Genomic DNA, 23,888 nt, shown 5'->3' on the forward strand with positions numbered 1-23,888 from the left:
GTTCTTAGCCCTGAGACATTTTCGTCTGGCTTTAACAGGCCATCATGTTCTGATCAGGACAGACAATACAACAGTGGTGTCGTATATAAACAGACAAGGGGGGACTCGTTCACTTCCCCTGCTGAAACTATCTCATTCTCTATTGCTATGGTCCAGTGTTCATCTTCTGTCACTCAGGGCCACTCACATTCCAGGGCACCTGAATTTGGGGGCGGACCTTCTATCCAGAGGGGGCCCGCTTGTGAGGGAATGGAGATTACACCCATGGGTGGTAGCTCAGATCTGGGAGCGCTTCGGCAGGGCAGCAGTGGATCTTTTTGCATCCAAAGAAAATGCTCACTGCCCACTATTCTTCTCCATAACGGATCGCAATGCCCCACTGGGGATCGATGCGCTGGCACACTCATGGCCCCCAGCTCTATTGTATGCTTTCCCTCCGGTAGAACTGATTCTGCCTGTCACAGAGAGGGTACGTCAGCAGGGCCTGTCACTAATCCTGGTGGCACCTCATTGGCCGGCGAAGTTGTGGTACGCAGAGATAGTCAGCCTGCTAGCAGCAGAACCATGGAAACTTCCTCTCCTCAGGGACCTTCTGTCTCAGGCAGGGGGAGAGGTAGTGCACCCGCGTCCCGAGCTGTGGAACTTGCACGCTTACCTGTTGAAAGGTCCAATTTGTTAGCAAAAGGGCTTCCCCCGAATGTGATTGAGACAATCCAAAGTGCTCGGGCCTCGTCTACTAGAGGTTTATATGCTTACAAGTGGCGAGCATTTGAGCAATGGTGTCAAGAACATAATGTTCTTCCATTTCAGTGCTCCATGGTGGAGATTTTGTCTTTTCTACAAGAACTATTAGAGAAAGGCCTTTCCTTCTCTACTATTAAAGTGTACTTGGCGGCTATATCAGCCTGTCATGTTGGTTTTGACGGAGTGTCACCAGGGGCTCATCCACTGGCAGTACGGTTTTTAAAGGGAGTGCGACGTCTGCGACCCACTACGAGGTCCAGTGTTCCGTCTTGGGATTTATTGTTAGTGCTTGAGGCCCTCTGTGGTCCTCCTTTTGAGCCAGTTGAGTCTATAGATATGAAAATTCTTTCATATAAGACGGCACTTCTTCTTGCTTTAGCATCTGCTAAACGAGTGGGCGATCTCCACGCTTTGTCCGTGCATCCATCCTGTACGCAGTTTGCTGCTAATGGGTTAAAGGTTACTCTACGGCCGAACGCGGCCTATGTACCGAAGGTCGTCTCCACTGATTATAGCTCTATGGTCTTTGACCTTTATAGCTTTTTTCCTCCTCCTTTTGCTTCTGATGAGCAGAAAAAATTGCATAATTTGTGCCCCGTACGTGCACTACGAGTGTACATGGACCGTACAGTAGATATCCGCTTATGTGATCAACTGTTTATCTGCTTTGCCAGTCCAGTAAAGGGTAAAGCGCTGTCTAAACAGCGGCTTTCCCATTGGATTGTGGAGGCTATTACACTAGCTTATAGTAGCAAGAGTGTCCCATTGCCTCTGGGTGTGAAAGCACATTCAACGAGAGCTATGGCAACATCATGGGCTCTGTTCAAAGGAATGTCTGTGGGCAAGATTTGCGCGGCAGCCAGTTGGTCCTCACCACACACTTTTGTCCGGTTCTACCGACTTGATATAACGGCCCCCTCGGTGGCTCATTGTGTCCTCTCTGCGGGGTCCATAATGCAGTAGAGTAGCTGTCAGGGTTCTTGTGACTAACTTTGATAGATACTCGGCGGGGCGTGAATATATGTCCCATACTATATGTGTTGTACCGAGTGAATCGACTGAAAGGGAACGAATGGTTATGACTATAACCTCTGTTCCCTGAAGGAGAGGAACGAGGTACAACACATTGCTGCCCCGCCTCATAGTTACGCTCGGCGAAGAGCGGCTATCGAACTGAGGGTCAACCGTGGCGACGATGGTTTATAGGTGTAGGCGGGGCTACACCTACGTCACCACAGGTTTGCCTGCCTTTACGGCGTGAATAAAGGTGGCTTCAGCCAGGACACGAGAGGGCGTGATATCCCATACTATATGTGTTGTACCTCGTTCCTCTCCTTCAGGGAACAGAGGTTATAGTCATAACCATTCGTTTTAAACTTCTTGCAGAAAGAATAAACCGACATTAATCTTTTCACACTTAAGATCAAGTCTCTTTTCTTGAAGTAACCCATACTGTGTTTCGCTTTCGTTTGTTTTTTTTTCACACACACACTGTCTACTCTAAGAAAAGTAGTATCCTTACCAAGCTGATTGGCTTTGCAGCGTGTGGACCCAATAGACAACACGGCAGCATACCCTTGTAGTTTAGTCTCAGTGGGCTTGTTCTCTCCATCCTCAGGTAGACTCATTAACAAGTAGGATCTATTCATGTAAACAAGACAAGAGAAACTTGGTTCACTCAGATTAAAAAAAGAGGAGGTAATGTTTTACAGCTCACACAGATAAAGGCTGATTGCATAATCGATGTTAAAAATATAGTATAAACCTGGTGAAGGCTGTGTAGATGTCAATAAGCTGCAGTGTAGCAGGCAGCAAGTTTTTGGTGATCTCAAAGGATTTGTGCGAGTCCGTCTCTGCTGCCACCTTGGAGAAATGCTCATTTCGGGAAACCTGCACTTTGGAGATTACAGCATCCAGAGTGTAAATTATCTGCAGTGAAGGAATCTGGTGAAAAGCTACGATGCTGTTGGGATCCACACAACAGAAGGATGAGATCTTTGAAAGGGGACAAGAGGTTCCTGATTATTATAATTTATTTGAAGTAATAGCAGAGAATCTTCATTGCAAACCATCTGGCCATTACCTGTCGGGCAATGTACTCCTCTGCAATCTCTACATCATATTTCACTGCACTGCATTTAGAAGATACTGCTTCTACCAAGGAAGTGGCATGATCTGCTTTTACTCCCTGTTTCACCAAGTTTTCCTGATTGGGGTGGAGAACATCGTAAATGAGAGCGAACTATAAACAAACTGCAGTAGAACAAAAAATTGTTAGTTGATATTATGTTTTCCAGGAACACACCTTAATCCAGTTAACGTATGTGCTGACACCTAATCGAGACGACCATCTAAGCGTGTGCAGGATGTCGCTCTCACTGGGGTCATTATTCCCGGTTTTCAGCTGTTCAATATAGGCTTTAGAGGGGGGAAGCACTCCTAGAATCCTCCAAAGGATCAGAAAATAGTACTGGAGAGAGCAGGCCTCCTGCATGGAATGAGTCCCGACAAGTAATTATTTACAATTGTATTTCAATTTTAAATGTACTTCAATTTGTCTCTCACAAAGTCAGGTAAAATATTAAGACAAATATCCAAATAGAGGGAGAAAAAAGCCATGAAAAAAAATCTGTTGAAAACTATTTCAGAATGTTACTCACAACTGGGGTAATGGGCTTGCTTTCCTGTCTCCTGGCTGTGTCGACGCGAGACCCCGCAGCCAAGAGGGAGATGAGAGAGTAATACAAGTTGTCATATTTTACAGCTCCACTGAACAACACTTGGAAGACCTGCCAAGTGAAAACCAGATTTTAGCCAAATAGTTTTATATTATTATTACAAAAGAACATAACTTTGTGCTGCCATGGTGTTTGCCATTACCTTGCTGTCAAGTCGACTCCGGTCATCTTCTGAAGCTTCAGGGGAAAGGACGCAGTAGAACTTGGGCTGTATGTTAGAATCTAAACAAAAACATACGCCATTAACAGTGGATGAATTTCTTTGCCAAAAATGGGCCACATAGATCTGATAATGACACGAGTAGCATGAGGTATGACTTACTCCGATCTGCTGAACAGTGCTTGGCCCAGTTGTCCTCTACTTCTTTAAAACCATAGTAAAGTGGTGTGGAACCTTTCTTCATGCCCTCCTGGGCAGAGCTGGCTCCAGATGCAGGTGGAGTCAGAAGATTGTACTGCACCTGATCAAATAACCAATATCTAACTGTCAGGCCAAAAAATAAATAAATAATTTATATATATATATATATATAAGAGAATTCTTTTCTTACCTGCTCAAACAGATATACAGGGGCTTTAGAGTACTGGTGCAAGAGGTAGTCAAAGACCAGTAGAATGCGAGCCAGGTTAAGGGGCACGGCCTGGAGCTGGGAGTCAATGTGAGAGGCCACCTCAGCAATGGCCTGTGTGCAGAGAGTCAGGACAGTGCGACGGCCTTTTTCTGACAGATTGTGGAAGATTAGAAGCAGCAGCTGGAGATGCTCGACATTAAGGTCTTCCTCGTTGGGCATTGCTCCCTGCAAAGTGTTCTGCTTCAGGGTGCCGACAAACCTACATTGGGCAGAAGAAAAATTTCAAAGGTTCAGCCTTGTACCAGTAACACAACTACACAGTGCTATTCTCTTAAATTCACTCATCAGCTGCCTTGGAGCATGTAGCCAACACGGATAAAAAAAAATACAGTCTTTGCATTAAGTGCGATCTGTGACTTCAGCAATGGATGTACCCCTTATAGAAGCCTTTAAATCAAAACTGAAAAACTTAAACTTCACTAACAAATTATTTCTATTTAGACAACTCCTTCTAAAATAAGCATGAGGCATTACTGACTTTGCTTAACTCCTAGTTTACACATGACCCTTTGCTTTGAGGAGGTCCAGCATTCTTGTGGGGTTAATAAAAACAATTTAAAGAATTGCAGACAAGAATTACATTACAATGCACAAAGTTCTGGAATGATGTGCAATGGGATGGTTAGGCTCACCTTTCCCAGACCTTCATGCACTCAGGGACATCAGGATCGCCCTGAAGGCTGGCTTTGTGCTGCCAGATGAGCAGCAGTCTAGAAAGCACTGACAGTGACTGAGGGTGGATGTACATAGGCCAAGGACCTTCAGAGAATGGAGCCACACCCAGCTGCTGCATCAATGTATTCTAAATGATCGTAAACAGAATGTTAGCCAAATAGCTAAACAATCATTACATCTGATAAATAAATGAATAAGTACTATTGATACAATCTAATCTATATACCTGAAGGGCCGGAGAGGGCAAGTCTGACGTTACCAAAGAGTGGTTAAAATGGTACAAAGCAGAGGCAAATTCTTCATCAGAGGAACCTGTAGAAAAGCAGAACACAAAACCAAAACACACACACATGAATGTCCTGATTTGTGCAAGAATTCAAATGCATGACCAGTCACTTTTAAGTCCATGTGTACATATAAAGAAACACTCTTACCCTTAACATCTTTGTCCACATCCTTGATGATGCTCGCCAGAGTGGCCATGTGCTGCTCAGTGAGGGACACACTCAGATAGTTACGAATAAAGTTGTTCCTGGACTTCAGCATAGATGTGGTGATGAAATTCAGAATGCTTGAGGCCAGACCCAAGAACTGAAAAAGAAAAATATATACACAGATAAATAAAATGACAGACAGACCTTGCTTTTGCATTACTGCGGTGATAAGGACCAAAACATTATTACTTTTAGTAACATAAATACTTGATAAAATTCAGGAATAATAAATTTTGGACATTGTCAACATGTCAAAAATATATATATTTAGAAAATGCTCAATTCTATTAATACATTCCAGAGATTACTGTATTCGTCTAACAGTTCCGAATTTTGTAAATGAATCACTGACAAAATCTTCTCTGAATAAAAAAAATTGAGACATTTAGCATGTTAAATAAGTAAAATGTCTAAGAATTTTCAAATTCTACAATTACACATTTTAAACTACGCATAACTGTTGGCCAGGCAATTTGAAAACAAGTTACACAAAAAAAGAAGTTGCAGTAAGACATGAGTTTAGCAAAACAAAAGGAGCATTTGTCAGCGATGCAGTGGATATAGACTTCACTGCGATGTTTTTTTTTTTAAGTAAGAATAAGACTTCACACAAGAATAGATTACTTTTCTAAAGCCACATGATGGTCCAATATAGCACACCATGATTGATTTCTTTTTTAAAAATCAGGAAAAAGGTTTTTTAAAGTCAACTGCCAATAATTTTTGTTTGAGGAAAGAAATTTTGTGTCACATTATCTTTTATCTATTAGAGGTCTTATGCTTGTTCAAGACTGACAACTGCTCCTTAATATTTGTACTGATCTTAAATAATTCAATCTAGCAAGTTTTTTTTGTAAATTTTGCATTCTTAGATTTCACAGATTTGCTTAAAAACTTGCTCACCAGCTCAGGGTCTTTCCGGCTAGCCAGGATGTTGCCATTCTCTCCTGCATTCTGCTTGCTAGGGCTTTTGAGCCTTGGCGAGGTCTCCAGGGGAGGGGGTGGAGGAGGAGGTGGAGGAGCCACCTTCTCTTTACTGGGAGAGATGGTCTCCTCAAACCAAAGGCCCAAAATGGGCTCACTGTCATCATCTGTGGACATGCAAAAAGCCAAGTTCATCTCCAAATTCACTTATTGAAGTGTATGCAGAAAAACAGAGCTGCTGTCTCCACAAACCGTGGATCAGACTACTTGAAGACTTTATTGTTGAAAAGTTGCATATTGAGACACTACAAGGCTGAGCTAATGCAGAAATCTGCTGACCTGAGACACAAGTTGCTCTTGTCCTCTCCTGTCTTCTCTCTGCTGAAATAACGAACACTGTCACTAGGCGTGCAGGCTGCCATGGCGGTGCAGTTAAGCAGAGCATGCTTTGTGTGCAAGAGCACTCTGCAGCAGAATTTAACTGACCTGTCTCTAAGCTGACTCTGGTCCACCTACTACTGTATGCAGCTTTCAGCAAGCGCATCAAATTATTCCACCCTCGCCTGAGCCCTTAATCTAACTTGGCCAGTAAAAAACAAGCCAAGACTTTGTTTTTAAATTACAGACAGGCCTATGCTAAAGAGTTTAGTGCAAGTGGAAATTTATAGTTAAAAACACAAAATATTGGTCTATGAATATATTCTGTTTCTAATTTCTAGTGGTTTAAATTTGTTCATTTCACATTGACTGACTGTACCTACCCTTTTAAAGCCTATCTATAACGTCTGACTCGAAGAGTACTTGGCAGCGTTGGTTACCTTGACTACTGTCCTCCTCTGTGCTGCTGAAGTCATCTTCATAGTAAGTGTTAGAGTCAGTAGAGGCACTGGCATCACTGCTAACTGAACCTTTTCTCTGTCTCTGTAGTACGCAGGCCTGGTCGATACAAAAATTAAAGCAAACATTTATACATTTATATTTATTTATCTTTAAAAGGTAGGGATTTCATTTATATAATATCCATGAATGTGTTGCAATGACACGGAAAGACCATTCACTCCTTAGAATTTTCTAAAAATACTTAGCATATTTGTAAAATAGGCCCTAAAACTGCATAACTCATCATATTAGATGAGTGATATTACCAACATAGCCAGTTTAGTAAAAAAAATAAAAAATGACAAAAAATAATAAAAACACAGCAATAGCAAAGGTAATACCATTATTGTTAACAATAGCAGGTTTGAATTTGTATTATTTGCTCACATATTGCAAGCATTTATTGATGAATGTCAATAACTTTTCCCCAAGGCACCCATTGTAAAATCATTTATTTATTTTTTTTTACACACGTGTAGGTGTGTGGTGTGTTGTATTATAGTATATTTTAGGCATAAAATGCTTGTATGTTCCATTAACAGGCCACAGAAGTGTATACCTTTTTATAGGAGGTGGAGAGCAGTGTAAAGAGCAGATTGGTTAAAGGCACAGAGTCGATAAGCCGTTGAACTCTCTGAATTGATGTGCTCTGTGCCATGATGTTTAGTTCTGCTGGAGGCCCATCACTTGCCCATCCCTAAGGCAGAAAAGTAAAATGTAAGTTACCTGTTTAGGAAACACTTAAAACTTCAGTGTCTAAGAGTAAACATATCTGATGTCAAACATAGTTTTACCCTGTGCAAAGCTTCCACTTGTAGGTCCTGGAATAATGAGGTGAGCAGCTTGATTGAGTGGTTTGCAAGAATAACCGACAAAACCCCAAAACCTTGGTGCCTTCACGAAACAAAGATTGGAAAACATTAAAACAATGTTCCCAAATACAGAACAAATCTAAATGTTATATTTGAGGCTTACCCTTTGCCCGGGCCCAGTTTAGGAGATCCGGCTCCGTCTTTGGCGCGGGTACCGATGTCCCGAACTCGCAGTGCTGCCAGGGGGTCTTTCTCCTTTCCTTTATCTGCCAGGGCTGTGGGGCTTAGATTCAATATCAAATACAGACTGTTCAGTAAACACCAGGCACCCAGCAACTGGAAGTTCTGGTAATGCTGTAAGGGAAGGAGGGAAATAAACAAACAAACAAACCAATGATTAAAAATAATGTACATCCAAAAGCACTGGCAAATCCAGATGTGATACTCTATATCTTCAGGTTCTTGTTTACCTCCCCGCCAGCTCGTCGAGAGTTACTAATAGCCTGTCCAATCATGTCGTATATCTCTAGCTAAAAGATATAGAGCAGAATCTATTTAGAAAACACATCATTAAACATTACACAAGTAGTTAAATGGCACAAAAAAAGGTCAAAGTCTTATCATACACATTTCTGCACAATGGTTGCAGCGTCATTCTCGTAGTCTTCCTCCTTAGAGCCTGTCGAGGCAGTTCGAAGCTGCAGGCCACTGCCCACTTGCAGAATGGCCATGCATGTTGCTACACTTACACCTGCAAAGGATGACAAAATATTTTTTTCATATTTCACTAATAATAATAATAAAAATAATAATGCTATCTTTTAAATATGCCAGTTTTTATTAGTTACCCAACCTGCATAGAGGCAGCTCAGAGCTAGGACAGTCACATCTAGAAGTCGCCCAGGAGTTAAAGGCTCAAGCACAGGAAGGGACAGAGTGTCCAAGGCCATTGTTACGTCAATCACAAGGGAGTGGAATCTGACAAAAAGATGCACCGAAGACATAAAAAAAAAACACAAATATAAAATGATACAAAAAAAAAAATAAATCTGACTAATTAAATACTAAGTGAATAGAAAAATCCATCCATGTCAGCCTCACCCATTCCGGACTGCGGTGGCATCTGCGACAGTAGCCGGCATGATAAAGAACGAATTGGCTGATACAGCATCCTGAAAGCGGTTGATGTAGCGCAAGAAGTAGGGCAGGTTGAGACACACGCGCAGCAATTTTTCTGAGCCTCCTGTGACAAGACAAAATAATAATGCATTAGAGCACAGTTTACTTTACATTAGTAATACTACAGACTCAAAACACCAAGGCTGCTTTTACACACATTCATCCATTTGTCAAGTCTGAATCAGAGTGAAATCGATAGTTTGTTTTTTCTATTTGTTTAGGTTCAGTTTCACACTAAATTTCATTAAAGCAAACCATAAGCAAACTATGTTTGATGCAAGATGTTTGGTGCTATAAAAACATTGTGTCTCACAGCACCCAAAGAAATGGCTGGTTGGACTTCTAAAGTTTGGGGTTGATTCATGGTCATATCACTTTTTCACTGCAATCAAACTATGCTACAGTTTACTTGCAACTGGACCAAGACCTCCATCTCAGACCAGCTGTAAAGCTCTGTAACCGAGTGCGATTGCTGTGTTCTCACCTGCATGAACAAAACCACACAAGGGGGAAACAGACCAGGGTTTGATTTAAATGGATAAAACTCTGCATGCATGGAAACACCCTAAAGGATTACGCTTAAGAAAACACACCCAATTCTTGTAAACTGGACACGTTTTGTAAGATGAAGGCATTCTTCATTTTGGCCTGTGCAGCCTGATCTGTCGTTGTTTGGTCATCAATTTCACCCTCAGCCTGTGATAGAAAAATAAAGATACATTTTTTTTTTGGAACACAATTTATATACTGATGCAAACTTTGTAACTCTGTGTTTCTAACTTGCTGACCTGCATGTGGCCTGAGGGCGAAGACATGACAGTAATATCGGGGTTAAACACTGAGGTCAGCTGATTGAAGAAGTTCATTTGTACTTCTTTGTGCCGGAGCTCAGGGTTGATTGGGGAGGGCTGCTCCTTCTGGTCCTCCACTTAACAAGGGGAAAAAAAACAATATAAGTACAAAGAATGTCAGCCCAGTAGACAGTAAGAAAGTAAGCAAGCTTGGTTTATGTCAGGCTGTTAGTCAGGGGCTAGAGGGGTGTAAGAGAAGTGAATAAAACACTCAGATAACCCAAGACATTGTCTAGACAGCTATCGGGTTCAAAAGACTGTCCATGAGATACCAAAAAAAAAAATATTGGCTTAAAGCTAATTTTAATTTTACTCATATGAAGTAACATAATGCATCATTCTATCTAGATAATGTGCACAATTCATTATTGGTCTTAAACAAACGAAAAAAATCTCTTAAAGTAAACTGTACTTGAACGCATAAATTTAGTCTTATCTCTTTAATTTAAAATTAAATAAACAAATAAATGATAATAATAATAATAAACATACCTACATTATTTTTAATCTTTACATTAAGTTGAACGTTTGATTTTGATAATTTGGCTTTACTTATTTTTAGTTTGTACATGAAACACATCAAGGAATTATCCTATTTATTAACAAACTATAAAATAAAAACCCAATACTTTTTTTGCACCATGCTTAAAATCGTTACTCTCCTAATGTTTTGACACACTATCTCAATTACACATAAAACTCCTCTTACTTTTATAATCCAAAAAAATAATTTAAAGAAGAAGCAGAAACAGTGGAATGAGCAAGTTGATATTCTATAAACAGCACACCACCACCTGCAACTCGAAACCATTTAACATTAGAATAAAAGGGGTAATAATGTCTCTCTAAAAATAAAAAAATAGGCAGATAAAACAAATAAACAGGTTGCATTTTTATAAACAATGTGTCCTAATCAGGAGATTTTACCACTGAGTGAAAAAACAACGATTATAAGACACCCCACAAATTATTTTTTATGTTTTTTTTTATTAGAAGTGACAGACATACAGACATACTACTAATTGTCAACACATTTCTTACCATCAGAAAGGGTTTTGACAGTCTGTGGAAGTTTGGCGGACTTCATCATTGCAGTAAAAGTAATGATCTCTGTTCGATCTAACCGACTGCAACCCGTGCAAAGCCCTTTTATTAGGAGAATTAGGTGTTTCTGAAAAAGAAAAAGGAATTAACCAAAACTAATGACGGACTGTATAGGAGGAACAAAATCACTGTATAAACACCAAAAATCAACAGCTCACCTGTGAAACTGCACATGCTTCGTCTGGGTTCTCGAGCCGCAGCAATGAGAATTCAATCAATACTTTACATGCTGCAGCTACTGACAGCAACTGATTTCTAGGGACTAGCAAAAGAGTAAAGAGGAAAAAAAAAAAACGATGATTAATAATTTATTGGTGCTTGTTTCTATCAATGGCATATCTAAAGGGCTTACTTTTTACAAAAGTACAAGGGGAGCTTAGGTCAAACCCAAACTTCTGATTGAGCAGAATAACAGAACACAGTTATGAGAGTAAAGGTGGAACGTTTTCTCGGTACGCCAGAGCCATAATTGCAAAGGATAATGAAAGGGGATGGCCCTAACATGTGAAAATGGCTTGAAGTGTGGTCAGGACCATACAGGGGATCTGGCAATAACTCCCAGTTCCTGTAATGTGTGAGTGGTTCGTTTAAATGACTGTATGTACAGTTCAAACTCCCACAGATGCGACAAGTTATCCACTGATTTTCATTTCTCAGGTGCTTCACTTGCTGAACGTTCATGTTACTGTGGCCAAGAATCTCATCACTATCCGGTGCTTAAAGTCTTCTATAAAATATTTATTCACAAGAAATTTTATCAGAAGTACAGATTTGACTTGAATGCCTGTTGTAATATTTCATTTAAAAATTACACCTAATAGCAACGCAGTTCCACTTACTTTGTCCACAAACTGTGGTGATGTAATGTGCAGAGAGCGCCACAAAAGACGAGTAGAACGGCTCATACTGTTTATCGTGATGAAGTATTTCAGATTCACTGGAAAGGAAGATCACACAAAAATTAGAAAAGCTTTAAACTACAAATGTAACACTTTACCAAAAACTAACCATGCTTGGTGTGGGTTCTTGTACCAATTAAAACATGTCATAATAATGTTTACATGTTACATTAGAAATCGGCCAATTATGAGCGCCGTCTTACATTTTTGGTCCTTGTGATTCGATTCAAAAGAAAATTATTACGTTTTCAAAAAAAAAAAAAAAAAAAAATTCAAAGAGGAAAGCTAAAAGTGTGTGTTAATATAAAATGAAGTAAGGACATTTTTAAAATTCCATGAGATTTACAAAACTTTTTTTTTTTTAATAACTATTCCTGATCTAAAAAAAATGAGATTTCTTTATATCATGTTTTTCCAGGACTTTCATGGTATAAATGGCACACATAACATGGTAGCCTTTGTTGTTTTTTTTCCTGATGGTAATTAAAGGGATACTGTTGCTATTTTTAAATTCACCAGGATACAGTATTACCTCCAAACCCCAATGAAGTGTTTCAAAACAGGAAAGCAAAAAAGTCTCTTTGCATTCATGTAAATAATGAATCCTTGTTTAGAGGCGCCGATTTAAAGTCAGGCACATCCGCGGGCAGTCCCATGTTATTGATGCGGTGGAATGTGCTGCTGCCGCGTGTGAAGGACCCCAAGCCAAAACTTTAATGCACTAGAATGCACTTCAGATGTTCTGTGTCATTTATACCGAACACAAATGTTGCTGGTTGCTAGTAGTGCTGCACGATTAATCATATCACAATCGCGATGTCAGCCTATGCGATTACATTACAGCAAATGTTGCGATTATATTAAATAAACAAATGCGTTCGCGGACGTAACAAGACATTCATTCTAAGAGCTGTATGGCCATTTCTTATGTCAAAAATAAAAAAATAACCAGTCAGTCTTGTGTAGCACGCATGCTGGTGGTCACGTGACTTTCCGCAGCGCAGTGTGGAGACGGAAGAAAATGGATACAAAAGAGACCGACGCTGAACTTGTGCCCAGAAAAAAATGCAAGCTCTGTTATTTGGCGATATTTTGGTTTCAGGATATCGGACACTAAGCAGAAAGAGGTACTGCGCAAAATTGGCAAAACTAAAGTCGCTACATCAGGTGGCAACACGACAAATTTATATCAGCACCTGAAGCAACACAGAAAAGTATGATAAATGCATGGCGGTAAAAGCCAAGAGTAGTAAAAAGACCAAACAAAGCACAACCCAGTGTGAGCAGAACAAAACACATTTTTACAGATGTGTTTGTAAGTCTCAGTAAGTGACGTAGCGACGTTCAACTTGAAATAACTGCAGCGAAATTCTTTTTAACTCCTACGGACCTTTGGTCAAGCAGGATGACTGAGACATATATTAGCCTAACCGCGCACAATGAGTTTGAACTGAAAAGCCGTTGCCTGCAAACATCGTATTTCCCTGGCGATCAAACCGGAGAGAACATACTGTAGCCGCGGGTTTAAGAGAGGCACTGGCTGCATGGGACCTCTGTAAGGATGGTTTGGTCGCAGTCGCAACAGACAACGGCACGCACATCGCCAAAGCGGGGGGGGTTAATTACTGGACTAGGTTACAGTGCTTCGGGCATAGACTTCATTTGGCCATCGGTAAGTTAAATTAATTTAATCTTTTCATATTTAAAGCTACTTAACTGTACGTTAGAGAGGACAGCTATTAACAGATTTATTTAAGAATAAATGGAAATACAGTGTAGAAATCTGTGTCACAAAGAACACTAGAAATGTCTCATTTAAATTATTTTCATGATTATTAGCATGACTCTAAAATTAATATGTTTAAAGGACACTTTTCTTTTCTTTAATCTCTTTTTCATCATTAGATTAAAAATGGTGAGTGATTTGATAAGAATACCAATAAAGTATGTTACATCCTCCTTAAATGTCCCTGTTTTGGGACAAAATGTAAAAAAAAATTGTTTTATTTATCTGTACTTTTGACTTTCTAATTTAATTTAAAAGTTAATTTAATGTAATTTAATTCAATAATGTAAAGATGTTACTGTTATTTAAATTTGTACAATTTTGTTTTAATTAGAAAACATTGTTCATTTCTAGTTGCTAGATTGCACTGTACACTATATCTCAGTTGAGAAATTAAAATTTTAGCATTATTAGTAATGTAAGTGCATTTTCCTTGATAACAAGCAAGTTGAGTCATACCACTTGTTTATTGTATCGCAATCGTAAATCGCAATTTTGATCTTAATAATCGCAATGTGACATTTTTCCCAAATCGTGCAGCCCTAGTTGCTAGTGTTTCAGCACGTCATTATAATTTTTTTTTATTATGTTTTGTATATATTAGTTTTTATTTTTATATTTTTCAGTTTAATTGATTTTTATTTATTTTATTTATGTTGTATTTATTTTATTTAAATGTATATTTAAGTTTTTTCATGTTCCAACAAACTGGAAAAATTCTGCTAGATAAATGCTCTAAAACATTTATGTAAATGATTCACAGTTTTTTTATATTACCTGTTTTATTTATAAGTCAGTGTTCAGTAAATTATGTTAAGTTTAAAAATGTTGTGCATCCACTCGTTATTAGTGTGACCTTTTAGCATGCAAATGAAAAGAAAAACTTCAAGATATCGGCCCTAAAAATCGGCCAAAAAAATCGGCAGCACATATCGGCCGACCCTGACCTCTAAACATCGGCAATAAAAAAAACCCATATCGGTCGATCTCTACACTCGACTCGTTTTCTAACCGTTTATTCTACACATGCCGCTGGTAGATCTACCGCATGACCGTTTTACCAATTAGATGCAGCAACAATAATCACATGACTCCGTATGACCAATCAGCAACAATAATAATAACCACATGTAGTCACATGACCACACCCAAACTGGCGGCATCAGGGGGGAAAAAATCTTTAGCTGGCATCATAAAAGTATGTTTCGTTTGCAGAAGAATAGCTGTACACTGCAGTGTCTTCTTTATCTGCAAAAACAGACACACTTCAGCATATAAAAACTCAACTTCTAACCTGAGAAAACATGGTGCAGTAAGTTTAGCAGTTTCACTGAATACTGCAATGTTGCCATATATAATTATACTATTATATAATAGGTATAACATACTGTGTTTATATATACACACATACATATAATATATACTTATTATAATTTCTAAAAAAAATGTAATAAATCGGACATTACGATTAAAACAGTTACTCAGTACTTGAGTAGTCTTTCCACAACAATGAAATTATTTTTACTCTTACTTGAGTAATATTCTGGTTGACTACTTTTTACTTCTACTTGAGTAATATTATTTTGAAGTACAGTTACTCTTACTTGAGTACATTTTTTGCCTACTCTACCCACCTCTGTTTACAGCTAGGCATTTATTTATGTTCAAAATTGAATATGTCAACTTGAACACAAATCTGAAAATATTCATAAGCCTAAACAAAGGAAATTACAGATGTACCTCATTAAGTTAAATAATGTTGTATAATCAATGAACCCAAACCAGTAGAGACCTTTAAAAACAAAAGCACTCTGCTTTAACATAGCCAGAGCTCCAGAACCAGTCTCACACAGGGGAAACAAGCTGGAAACATCACACACCGATTAACCCAAAGTGCAAAGTTTCAGTTTCAGAAAAACATTCAGAAGAGCACTAATGTAACTTTTATCACCAGGGGCACTCTGGAGCAGCAGGAGATAAAGCACACACTCCAAACAGGTTTTAATACAGATATTTACAAAATGAGTGATCAGTATCAATGGTTTATACTGCCAATTGTGCAAAAGTTGGAAACAATTTGCTGATGGAGGAAGTGAAAAAAAAAAATTAAATGAAAGAAAAAAAAGTTTTTATTCCGTTTGAAAAAAGTGAGTTTTTGGCACACTGGAGAACACTAAATGATAAAAAAAGGATTTTAAACAAATGTACAAATGAAACTGTTAACTTTGTGTGTTTTAAGTGTACACAAAAATAATGCAAACATACTCCGAGCTGTCAAAGCTACGGCACTTTCTAATTATTTATAAAAGGACTCCTTCAGTGTATATGTATGGATTCAAACACAAGATGTGCTGATATCAGACAACAATTAACACAACCTATTGTATTGATTTTCTAACACCATTAGTTTCCAGCAAAGTGTTACTCCTCTTATACCATAGCAATTTGCTCCCATTGCTATCACTCACTTTAAAAGAACTATAATAGTTGTTCCCTTTACCAGTCTCTTTATTTTCACTTTTGAAACAGGCTAAATGACAGCTTGGCTATATTACCAAGAATCAGGAAATTGCTAAATCGTCTCTCCTAAAGGCCAACGCTAAAAATATTTTTTATGCAAAATTATACTCAAATGCTCTTGAGTTATACCTGATTGGTCAGAAAGTGTTGATTAGTCTTCTAGAACAGCAGCCCTGAGGATAGAGTTTGCTGTAATTCAAGTAAGCTGTATTAATTCAAACAGCACGTTGTTGACTCACAGGTATGGGGTCACTGAACTCGGGTTACTGTTTCCTGCTTCCCATGTACCTGAAAGTTTCCGCAAGAAACTTTCGTTTCTTCATGCCTTCTAAAAGCATACTGTTATGTGTATCAGTAGGCGTGAGCCTATGTAAATCTGACCTGGAAATTAACTTCGCTTTTCCACTGTAGCTGGTGGACTATTGTTTAAAAATGACTGATCAAAAAAATAATACATGAAAAAAACCGATGCTGGAGTCAGTGTGGCGATACATGAATGACTGCCACAAGAAAGTGTGATACATAACTGAATCTGAAACTATTTTTCCCCATATTTACCACTCAAACAAACAAAAGTGTAAAAATAAAAATAAAAAAGTAGATAGTAAATAGTACAGAAAGGTGAGCAATCTGGCAACATGGTAATACATGGTGATTCACTAAGTTAAACTGCTACCTTGGAGCTTGAATTTTAAAGTTCTTATCTAGGGACGAAACAATCGAAAAGGAAAATGACCCGACAATTCTCATTTACATTCTACAGTATATACATAATATGAAAACCTAATGCGAATTACCTGCAGTCTTTTATGAGAGAAGTGTGGTAATGTGCGGTCTGTCTTTAATCCCAAGCAGTAAACATATTTTGTTCTAGATACATCTGCTTGGTTTATATAACACATATAGGTACACAAGTAATTAAAAAACCTATTTTACATGTGCAAGTTTTTAAAACAAAAATGTCTACTACAAGTCAATGTCATAAAATACTATATGAGCTTCTGACAATACAAGGAAGTGCTCAGTGCTCAAAAATTGGGCTTTATTACTGTTGTGAAACCTCCCATGTAGTAGTGAAAAATATTACAATCCACAAATTGACATTTCCAACTACAGTCATGCAATAAAAAAAGATCCTGCTGAAATAAAAGTCTTGACCTCCTCAAATGAGCACTATTCTGTAGTACACCCGGTAAAATTGCTAAGAAAAACTTGCACAAAATTTAAATAAGCCAAAAGTTTAACGTGTGTACGCAAAACATCTACTTGAAACTGTGCCTAAAAAGTCTAGGGAAAACAACATATTTTAAGGTATTAAAAATACAAAAATGTACACATACAGATTGAAAGGCTGTGTAACTTATGTTGTTGCTCATTTAAATGTTAGACAAAGAGCCTGCCAAATCTTCTGTGCTAGACTCAGTCCAGTAGGGGCCGAAGAAGAAACAATACCCTTGCAAAATGCAGAAGATCCAAGTTGTCTGAGAATCTGGTACATTTTTTAGAAATTTGTCCATTTAAAAACATTTTACATTAAAATATTTAGCTAAATGGTTTAAAAAGTATGAATCGATTCTGAATTGAAACCTGACCATTCGATTAAATTGTATTAGTAATTTAATTGCACACCTTTAAACACAACTATCCTCATTATGTGGTGAGGGTTTACCAGTAGCTATTAGGGTTACTTACACTGGCATCGTGACTCAGTTATCACACCTTAAATATTATCAGAACAACTCGGACCGTTTCATTCTTTTTTATTGATTCACCTACAGTACACATCAGTCGCTTTACTGATTACTGAATGTTCTAGCGCTTACAAAAAAAAAAGTGTCAGAGTTGTTCTGGGGAATGGCCATCAGGGTTGTATGAGTAATAAGCAAGTAAATAATTAGGCCAAATATATCTGATTACTACTCCGAACTATTCTGGATACCTTTACGGTACCAGCCAAATTGCTTCGGTACCATCAAGTATCAAAAACGCCTTGTCACTAGGCACAAAATTTCGATAACCACTGAGTCATTAAGTCACTAAATCAATAGCATTACAACACCCAGAGACGGGGCTCACGTGTGCTGTATTCTGAGTAGCTTGACTACAGTGTTTTGCATAGTAGGTGTAGAAATGTCTACACGATCAAATGTTATGACTCCTGTTTATAATCCTTAATGATTTTAACCGCATGTGATGCAGTATATACACAAAAAGAACACAGTAATCCAGAATGAATACATGATATAATTAATGAGACACCTGAACATGCAAGGAATAAATGTAAGAGCAGAAAGTTCAACTCACAGTGATCTTTCTTTCATCATTCAAGTTCTCATTACGTTCTAAACTTCCGTGAAAATCTCTACCACTGGATTCCCCTTCCGCTGATATTAATAAGGATGGCAGGTAATGTTTAGCAACCAAATGTTTGCCAGCTTGTACACAGCATTTACTAAACTTATCAATAATATATTAGGTGTGCTGCTGGTAACTTAAAGTGGGACCCTCTTGTAACTTTACATATTGTCCGAGTGTAGCTTTAGCTTATGGCCTCTAGAAAGCTAGAAAAATTAAAAGCTTAACTCAATTAGGTACAGTAGCTGTCTGGTAATATGAAGCTTCCCAATTTGATTCTGCCTTTTATACCATTTTATGCAATAATATTAACAGACAATGGTGTGCACTAACACACTGAAACGGTGCCGTTCTTTGCACATGCTCATTGTTCAGTAAATGGTGAAACGAAAGGATTAGTTCGCAACAAACAAAAGTGAAAGCAAGCATCATTAACATGCAGGGTGCTGAGAAAGGCTGCAGCAAAGACTCACTTTAATTTTTTTTTTAATTGCTAAAATTCTGTGAGCTAAAAAAAGAACTTTTTCTAGCCAGACTACACAGAGGGGAAGCAAAACACACGAGATAGAACCCTTCAGTGACATCCTGGTCTAAAAAAATTATTTGTAATTCATTAATTAAAAAAAAAACTTAAGAAATGGACCTAAAACAAGTAAATTTGTGACTGTAAACTACGTTCAAAATGAAAAGCAAGTTCGTTTTAATGTGTGAACTTAAAGCAATTTGAAGGTGTTTAACAGAAGTAGGGCAATTTCTATTTTCTTTTTCATGTTGTACAACTTTGAGTAGAAAAAAGGCAGGTAACTGAGACATAAAATTTTAAAGTTAAAACAAGGGTTTGTGCCATAATGTGCAATATATTGCTCTGTGTTAAAGTCGATCTTGGTATCAAACAAAAGCATTTTTCAGGAACTGGTATCGGAGTCAAGGTTTCGCATGTCTGTGCCATGTGTGAACAGTTCTATACTACAACACTATACTACATTATAGCTATTGATTTATTTTTACTGTGTATGCATTTTACAATCAGTGTATTAAATGTATTATTTGTATGCAGAATTCTACTTTTATTCACCTTCCACCACAGCTAGCAGGTCAAGTATATTCTCCACCACTACACAAAAATCACCCGCATTTAGCTTGTGCTAGTTTCCAACCATAGTGTAAATGTGTGTTGCCCAGGGATGAACTAGCATCCTATCCAGAACAAATTCCTTATGACCAGTGTTCACAAGATCCACTGCAAAACCCTGCCTGGCCTGGGACACTTACTGAAAAGAAACGAACAGTTTATATTTATAAATGTGGCTTCTGTTACATGGTCTGCTCCATCACAATCCAAGCCTAATAATATCATTGTTGATATAATGAAGCTTTCTAGGCAGAGACTCTGATTTAACATTTATAGAAGGTGTCTCAGGCAGCATGGTGGCTTAGTGGTCAGCACTGTCACATTGCACCTTCAGGTCCCGGGTTTGTTTACCGCTTCAGCTTCGATCAGGTAACCCGGGTTCCTCCCACAATCCAAAAACATGCAGATTAGGCTGATTAGAGTTCTCAAATTGTCCCTAGTGCATGTGTATGTGTTTCCTGGAGATGGATTGACACCCCATCAAGGGTGTACTCTGCCTTGTGTCCCAAGTCTCCTGGGATAGGCTCCAACCCCACACAACCCTGCATACAGGATAAAGCGGTATAGATGACATGCAAGTGAGTCAGGGAAAGGAGTCTCCTGTGCCTGTGTTTCAAACTGTCTGCGTGCTTTAGTGTTACACTGTCCCATTATCTTTGAGAGAGATGAGAGAAAATAATTTTTCACTGATGTTCCAAAACATTATATGAAACTATAGACTGTTTCAAAAGCATGATATTCTTTAATGATTTAAAAAAAAAAAGGCTTATTGTTGGCACTAGCGATTGAACAAACAATCCAGGGGACGCTGTTAATGGAATATAAGCAACTTTGGGGCAGTAAGAGCAAGTCTGTTTCGTGTCAGCAAACGCTGTCATGGTTTATTTTCCAAAAACAAGCAAGCTCTGCCGTGTTTTACTCCAATATCAACAATGCTCCCTCATCTGACAACAACTCTTCTCTAAAAACAGATTTTATTGTTGGAGAAAGTGCAAAATAAGGGAAAACTAATACATTTTCTTAAAAGTATTTAAACGTTTTAACAGTGGGTGATTAAGCTGCAAACCCATTGAATACGATAATGAAAAAGTATATAAAATAGGTAAAACCTAACCTAAATGTATCAAAAGCATAAAACAGATCTCATCAGATTTAGTTTTATGCGAACAATGTCACCAACAATACCGAGCTGTCAAGAACTCTTGAGCAGATATAAATTAGAATAACCATTAAATTATTTAAAGTATTATATTACACAGGAGGCACTAACAAGAAGTTCCTTGACTGAGACAAAACAGCAAGAAACATAACGCAGAAAGAGAAACATGACCAGGTTGACAGCAGGACAGCTAGCTCAGATAAAACACATGACTGCAACCTGACCGACATTCAGTCACTATAGTGCAAATGGTGTCTTTTTTCGTCAAATCTTTAAGCTTGTGCTACCTAACCATTCAGCTATGAGCTAGCAAGGTTAGCCTGATATTACTGTACTTACAAGCTAGTCATTAAATACTTAGTGAGTTACAAACCTCATGGTAGATAATACATGTTTAGAGCATTTTTTAAAAATACGTTTGGATAACTGAACAGTCTTAACTTTCAATTGCCTTCCCTACATATTCCTGACATGAGCAGGCTAAACAAGTAAACGTTAGCCAGTTAGGTAGCTAAAAATTCCGTGGCTATTTAAATGACAAGCAAAATGAGTTAAATACGTGTGTACATACAGCATTAGTACAAATATTTAGCATTCATTTTAAAAACCCAAGCTTAAACGTCAAACTAAAAGCCACCACAAGACCCTGCGCTATGTTTCACAGGCTCCAGCCCAGACAGGACTCTCCTACTCGGCCTGATGATGAAGCAGAATCTCAACGCCGCTAGCAAGCAAGCTATGCTAACCCCTAACGCACTGGCCCATACAGGTTAGCTAGCATTAGCGACAAGTGTTATCGTAGCAAGCTAGCTAACTAGCTAGGCTAGGTTGATTAGTTATTTTGCAGAACGACACGAACAACTTGATGACATAACCCCCGCGCTGACCTGTTCACGATGGATCCTACAAGCTGAGGTAGCTCTTTAGTTTCGAAAGCCGTGTACGACGCGGATAAAAGCGGCCGCACAGCCGCGGTCCACTCCGGTTCTCCATCTCCGCCACTCGACGCCATCTTGCGACTTCTCTATTAGAAGCTGGCGGAGGAAATGAGGTTAATCACCAGACGCAAAACAACAGGATGTGTCGTCACAAGTAATGACAAAAAGAAATATGTGCACAATTTGCCAGCCCCGTTCTAATTTATTTACACATGTTTACACATAAAACGTTTATGAATCATGTGGCCATATTTGTGCGCACAACAAACAATAAACAGTAAGGTATGTCATTTACTGTGTATATATTTTGTTCAAGTGGGGCCAGCAAAGTGGGTATCACTGTCACCTTGCACCTCTAGGGTCCTGGTTTGATTCCTGGTCCCCCCCCCCCCCCCCCATCCCCCCTATACAAAGTACCTGAAGGAATCCCACCAAGCACGGTTGGGGGGTCACCAGGAACATGCAAACCCCATTTCCAGGGTCCTGGTTTGATTCCTGGTCTGTGTGCAGTTCTCCCGCAGTCCCAAGAGATGCAGCCTAGGTTAATTTGCATTCCCAAATTGCCCATGATGTGTCAATGAGCATGGCATGTGAGTGTCTGTATGTGTGTGCCCTGTGATGGCAATCCAGTGTCTTCTTGTGCCAGTCCCAAGTCTGGATAAATGCAGAGGGTTGTGTCAGGACAGGCATCCAACGTAAAACATTTGCCAAATTAATTAAGCGAATTACAAATATTACTTCCATATCAGATCGGTCGCGGCCCGGGTTAACAACGACCGCCACTGGTGCTGTTGACCTACAGGGTGCCGGTGGAAATTGGGCTACTGTTGGTCAAAAAAGGAGAGGAGGAAGGCGTGTTTAAAAGCAGAGAGAGAAAAAGAAAAGGCGTCTTTTGGAGTTAAGGAGTGATAGTAGGGACTTTGAATGTTGGGACTATGATAGGGAAGGCAAGAGAGTTGATTGATATGATGCAGAGAGGAAAGGAGTATATACTGTATGTCCAGGAGATCAGGTGGAAAGGTAGCAAGCTTTAGGAAAAGGAAAAGAAATGGAGTATGGGTTATTCTAAAAGAGAGGTTTGTTAGGAATGTTCTAGAGGTGAAAAGAGTATCAGATAGGGTGATGAGACTGAAGCTGGAAATTGAAGGGGTGAGGTTCAGTGTTGTTAGTAGTTATGCCCCACAGGTAGGATATGGTTTGGAAGAAAAGGAGAAATTCAGGGGTGAGTTACAGTAGAATAAGTGATGCAGAGCATCCCCAGAGGTGAGAGAGTGGTGATTGGTGCAGACTTTAATGGACATGTTGGGGAAGGGAACAGAGGTAATGAAAATGTGATGGGCAGATGTGCAAAAAGGATGGAAATGGCAGTAGTAAATACTTTCTTTTAGAAGAGGCAGGAAGATAGAGGAGGCAGAAACATAGACTTATAAGAGTGGAGGCAGAAGCACACAGGTGTGTGAAATGGGGTTGTGGTACTGTTGTATGGCTGCATGAATGAATTTTTTTTCCTAATTTTGTTGAACATTTTACAATGAGTTTTACCTAGAATCTCAAATACTTAAAAAAAAATTATAAATAAATAACGAGAATAATTCTTATTACAAAAGAATATTTACGTTTCTGTAAAGAAAGTAACATATTACATGACAGACCAGTTATCAGATGGAAAAAACCCTAATGTATGCTCCTGGGTTTTGCATAAAAATAGAAAGCAGCAAGTTACCACAAGTACTCCAGGTCTCATGGTATATTCTCCAGCACGCTCAGTAAAACCCTTTCAGCTGTTTTTATATATTAAACTGAACAAACCTCTTTGTTACACCACTAATTATTTTCAAGCAAAGAATTGTCATTGCTCACTCATTATCTATACTGCTTTATCCTGTTTTCAGGGTGACAGGGAGCCTGAAGCCTATCCCAATAAACTTAGGGCACAAGGCGGGGTATACACTGGATGGGGTGTCAATTGATCGAAGGGCACACTCACATACACACGCTCATTCACACACTACAGGCAATTTGGGAACACCCATTAACCTAATTAATCTGCATGTCTTTGGACTGTTG

The 23,888-nt window shown here is 38.7% G+C and overlaps 1 protein-coding gene across 11 annotated transcripts in view; it reads right to left on the bottom strand.

Moving 5' to 3' along the window:
- ubr4 (ubiquitin protein ligase E3 component n-recognin 4) overlaps positions 1-21,906 on the bottom strand; it is a 56,670-nt gene extending 34,764 nt beyond the window's left edge. For 8 of the 11 annotated variants that reach the window (XM_053483016.1, XM_053483010.1, XM_053483014.1 and 5 more), the window contains exons 1-27: positions 21,771-21,906; positions 11,872-11,969; positions 11,191-11,294; positions 10,970-11,099; positions 9,866-10,005; positions 9,671-9,773; positions 9,000-9,141; positions 8,752-8,876; positions 8,525-8,649; positions 8,369-8,428; positions 8,062-8,252; positions 7,881-7,980; positions 7,646-7,783; positions 7,026-7,143; positions 6,547-6,588; positions 6,187-6,374; positions 5,224-5,380; positions 5,016-5,101; positions 4,747-4,916; positions 4,034-4,313; positions 3,805-3,943; positions 3,625-3,704; positions 3,405-3,533; positions 3,050-3,232; positions 2,828-2,950; positions 2,510-2,739; positions 2,267-2,385 (exon numbers count right to left, since the gene is read on the bottom strand). In XM_053483016.1, coding sequence (XP_053338991.1) covers positions 2,267-2,385; positions 2,510-2,739; positions 2,828-2,950; positions 3,050-3,232; positions 3,405-3,533; positions 3,625-3,704; positions 3,805-3,943; positions 4,034-4,313; positions 4,747-4,916; positions 5,016-5,101; positions 5,224-5,380; positions 6,187-6,374; positions 6,547-6,588; positions 7,026-7,143; positions 7,646-7,783; positions 7,881-7,980; positions 8,062-8,252; positions 8,369-8,428; positions 8,525-8,649; positions 8,752-8,876; positions 9,000-9,141; positions 9,671-9,773; positions 9,866-10,005; positions 10,970-11,099; positions 11,191-11,294; positions 11,872-11,969; positions 21,771-21,895 — 3,625 coding nt within the window. In that variant the 5' untranslated portion in view covers positions 21,896-21,906. The remainder of the gene's footprint in view (positions 1-2,266; positions 2,386-2,509; positions 2,740-2,827; positions 2,951-3,049; positions 3,233-3,404; positions 3,534-3,624; positions 3,705-3,804; positions 3,944-4,033; positions 4,314-4,746; positions 4,917-5,015; positions 5,102-5,223; positions 5,381-6,186; positions 6,375-6,546; positions 6,589-7,025; positions 7,144-7,645; positions 7,784-7,880; positions 7,981-8,061; positions 8,253-8,368; positions 8,429-8,524; positions 8,650-8,751; positions 8,877-8,999; positions 9,142-9,670; positions 9,774-9,865; positions 10,006-10,969; positions 11,100-11,190; positions 11,295-11,871; positions 11,970-21,770) is intronic. The other 3 variants (XM_053483017.1, XM_053483013.1, XM_053483008.1) reach the window with 2 other exon arrangements.
- Positions 21,907-23,888: the final 1,982 nt, after the last annotated feature.

Source organism: Clarias gariepinus, chromosome 22 (genome assembly GCF_024256425.1).
Source record: "Clarias gariepinus isolate MV-2021 ecotype Netherlands chromosome 22, CGAR_prim_01v2, whole genome shotgun sequence".
In the NCBI taxonomy this organism is placed as follows: Eukaryota; Metazoa; Chordata; class Actinopteri; order Siluriformes; family Clariidae; genus Clarias; species Clarias gariepinus.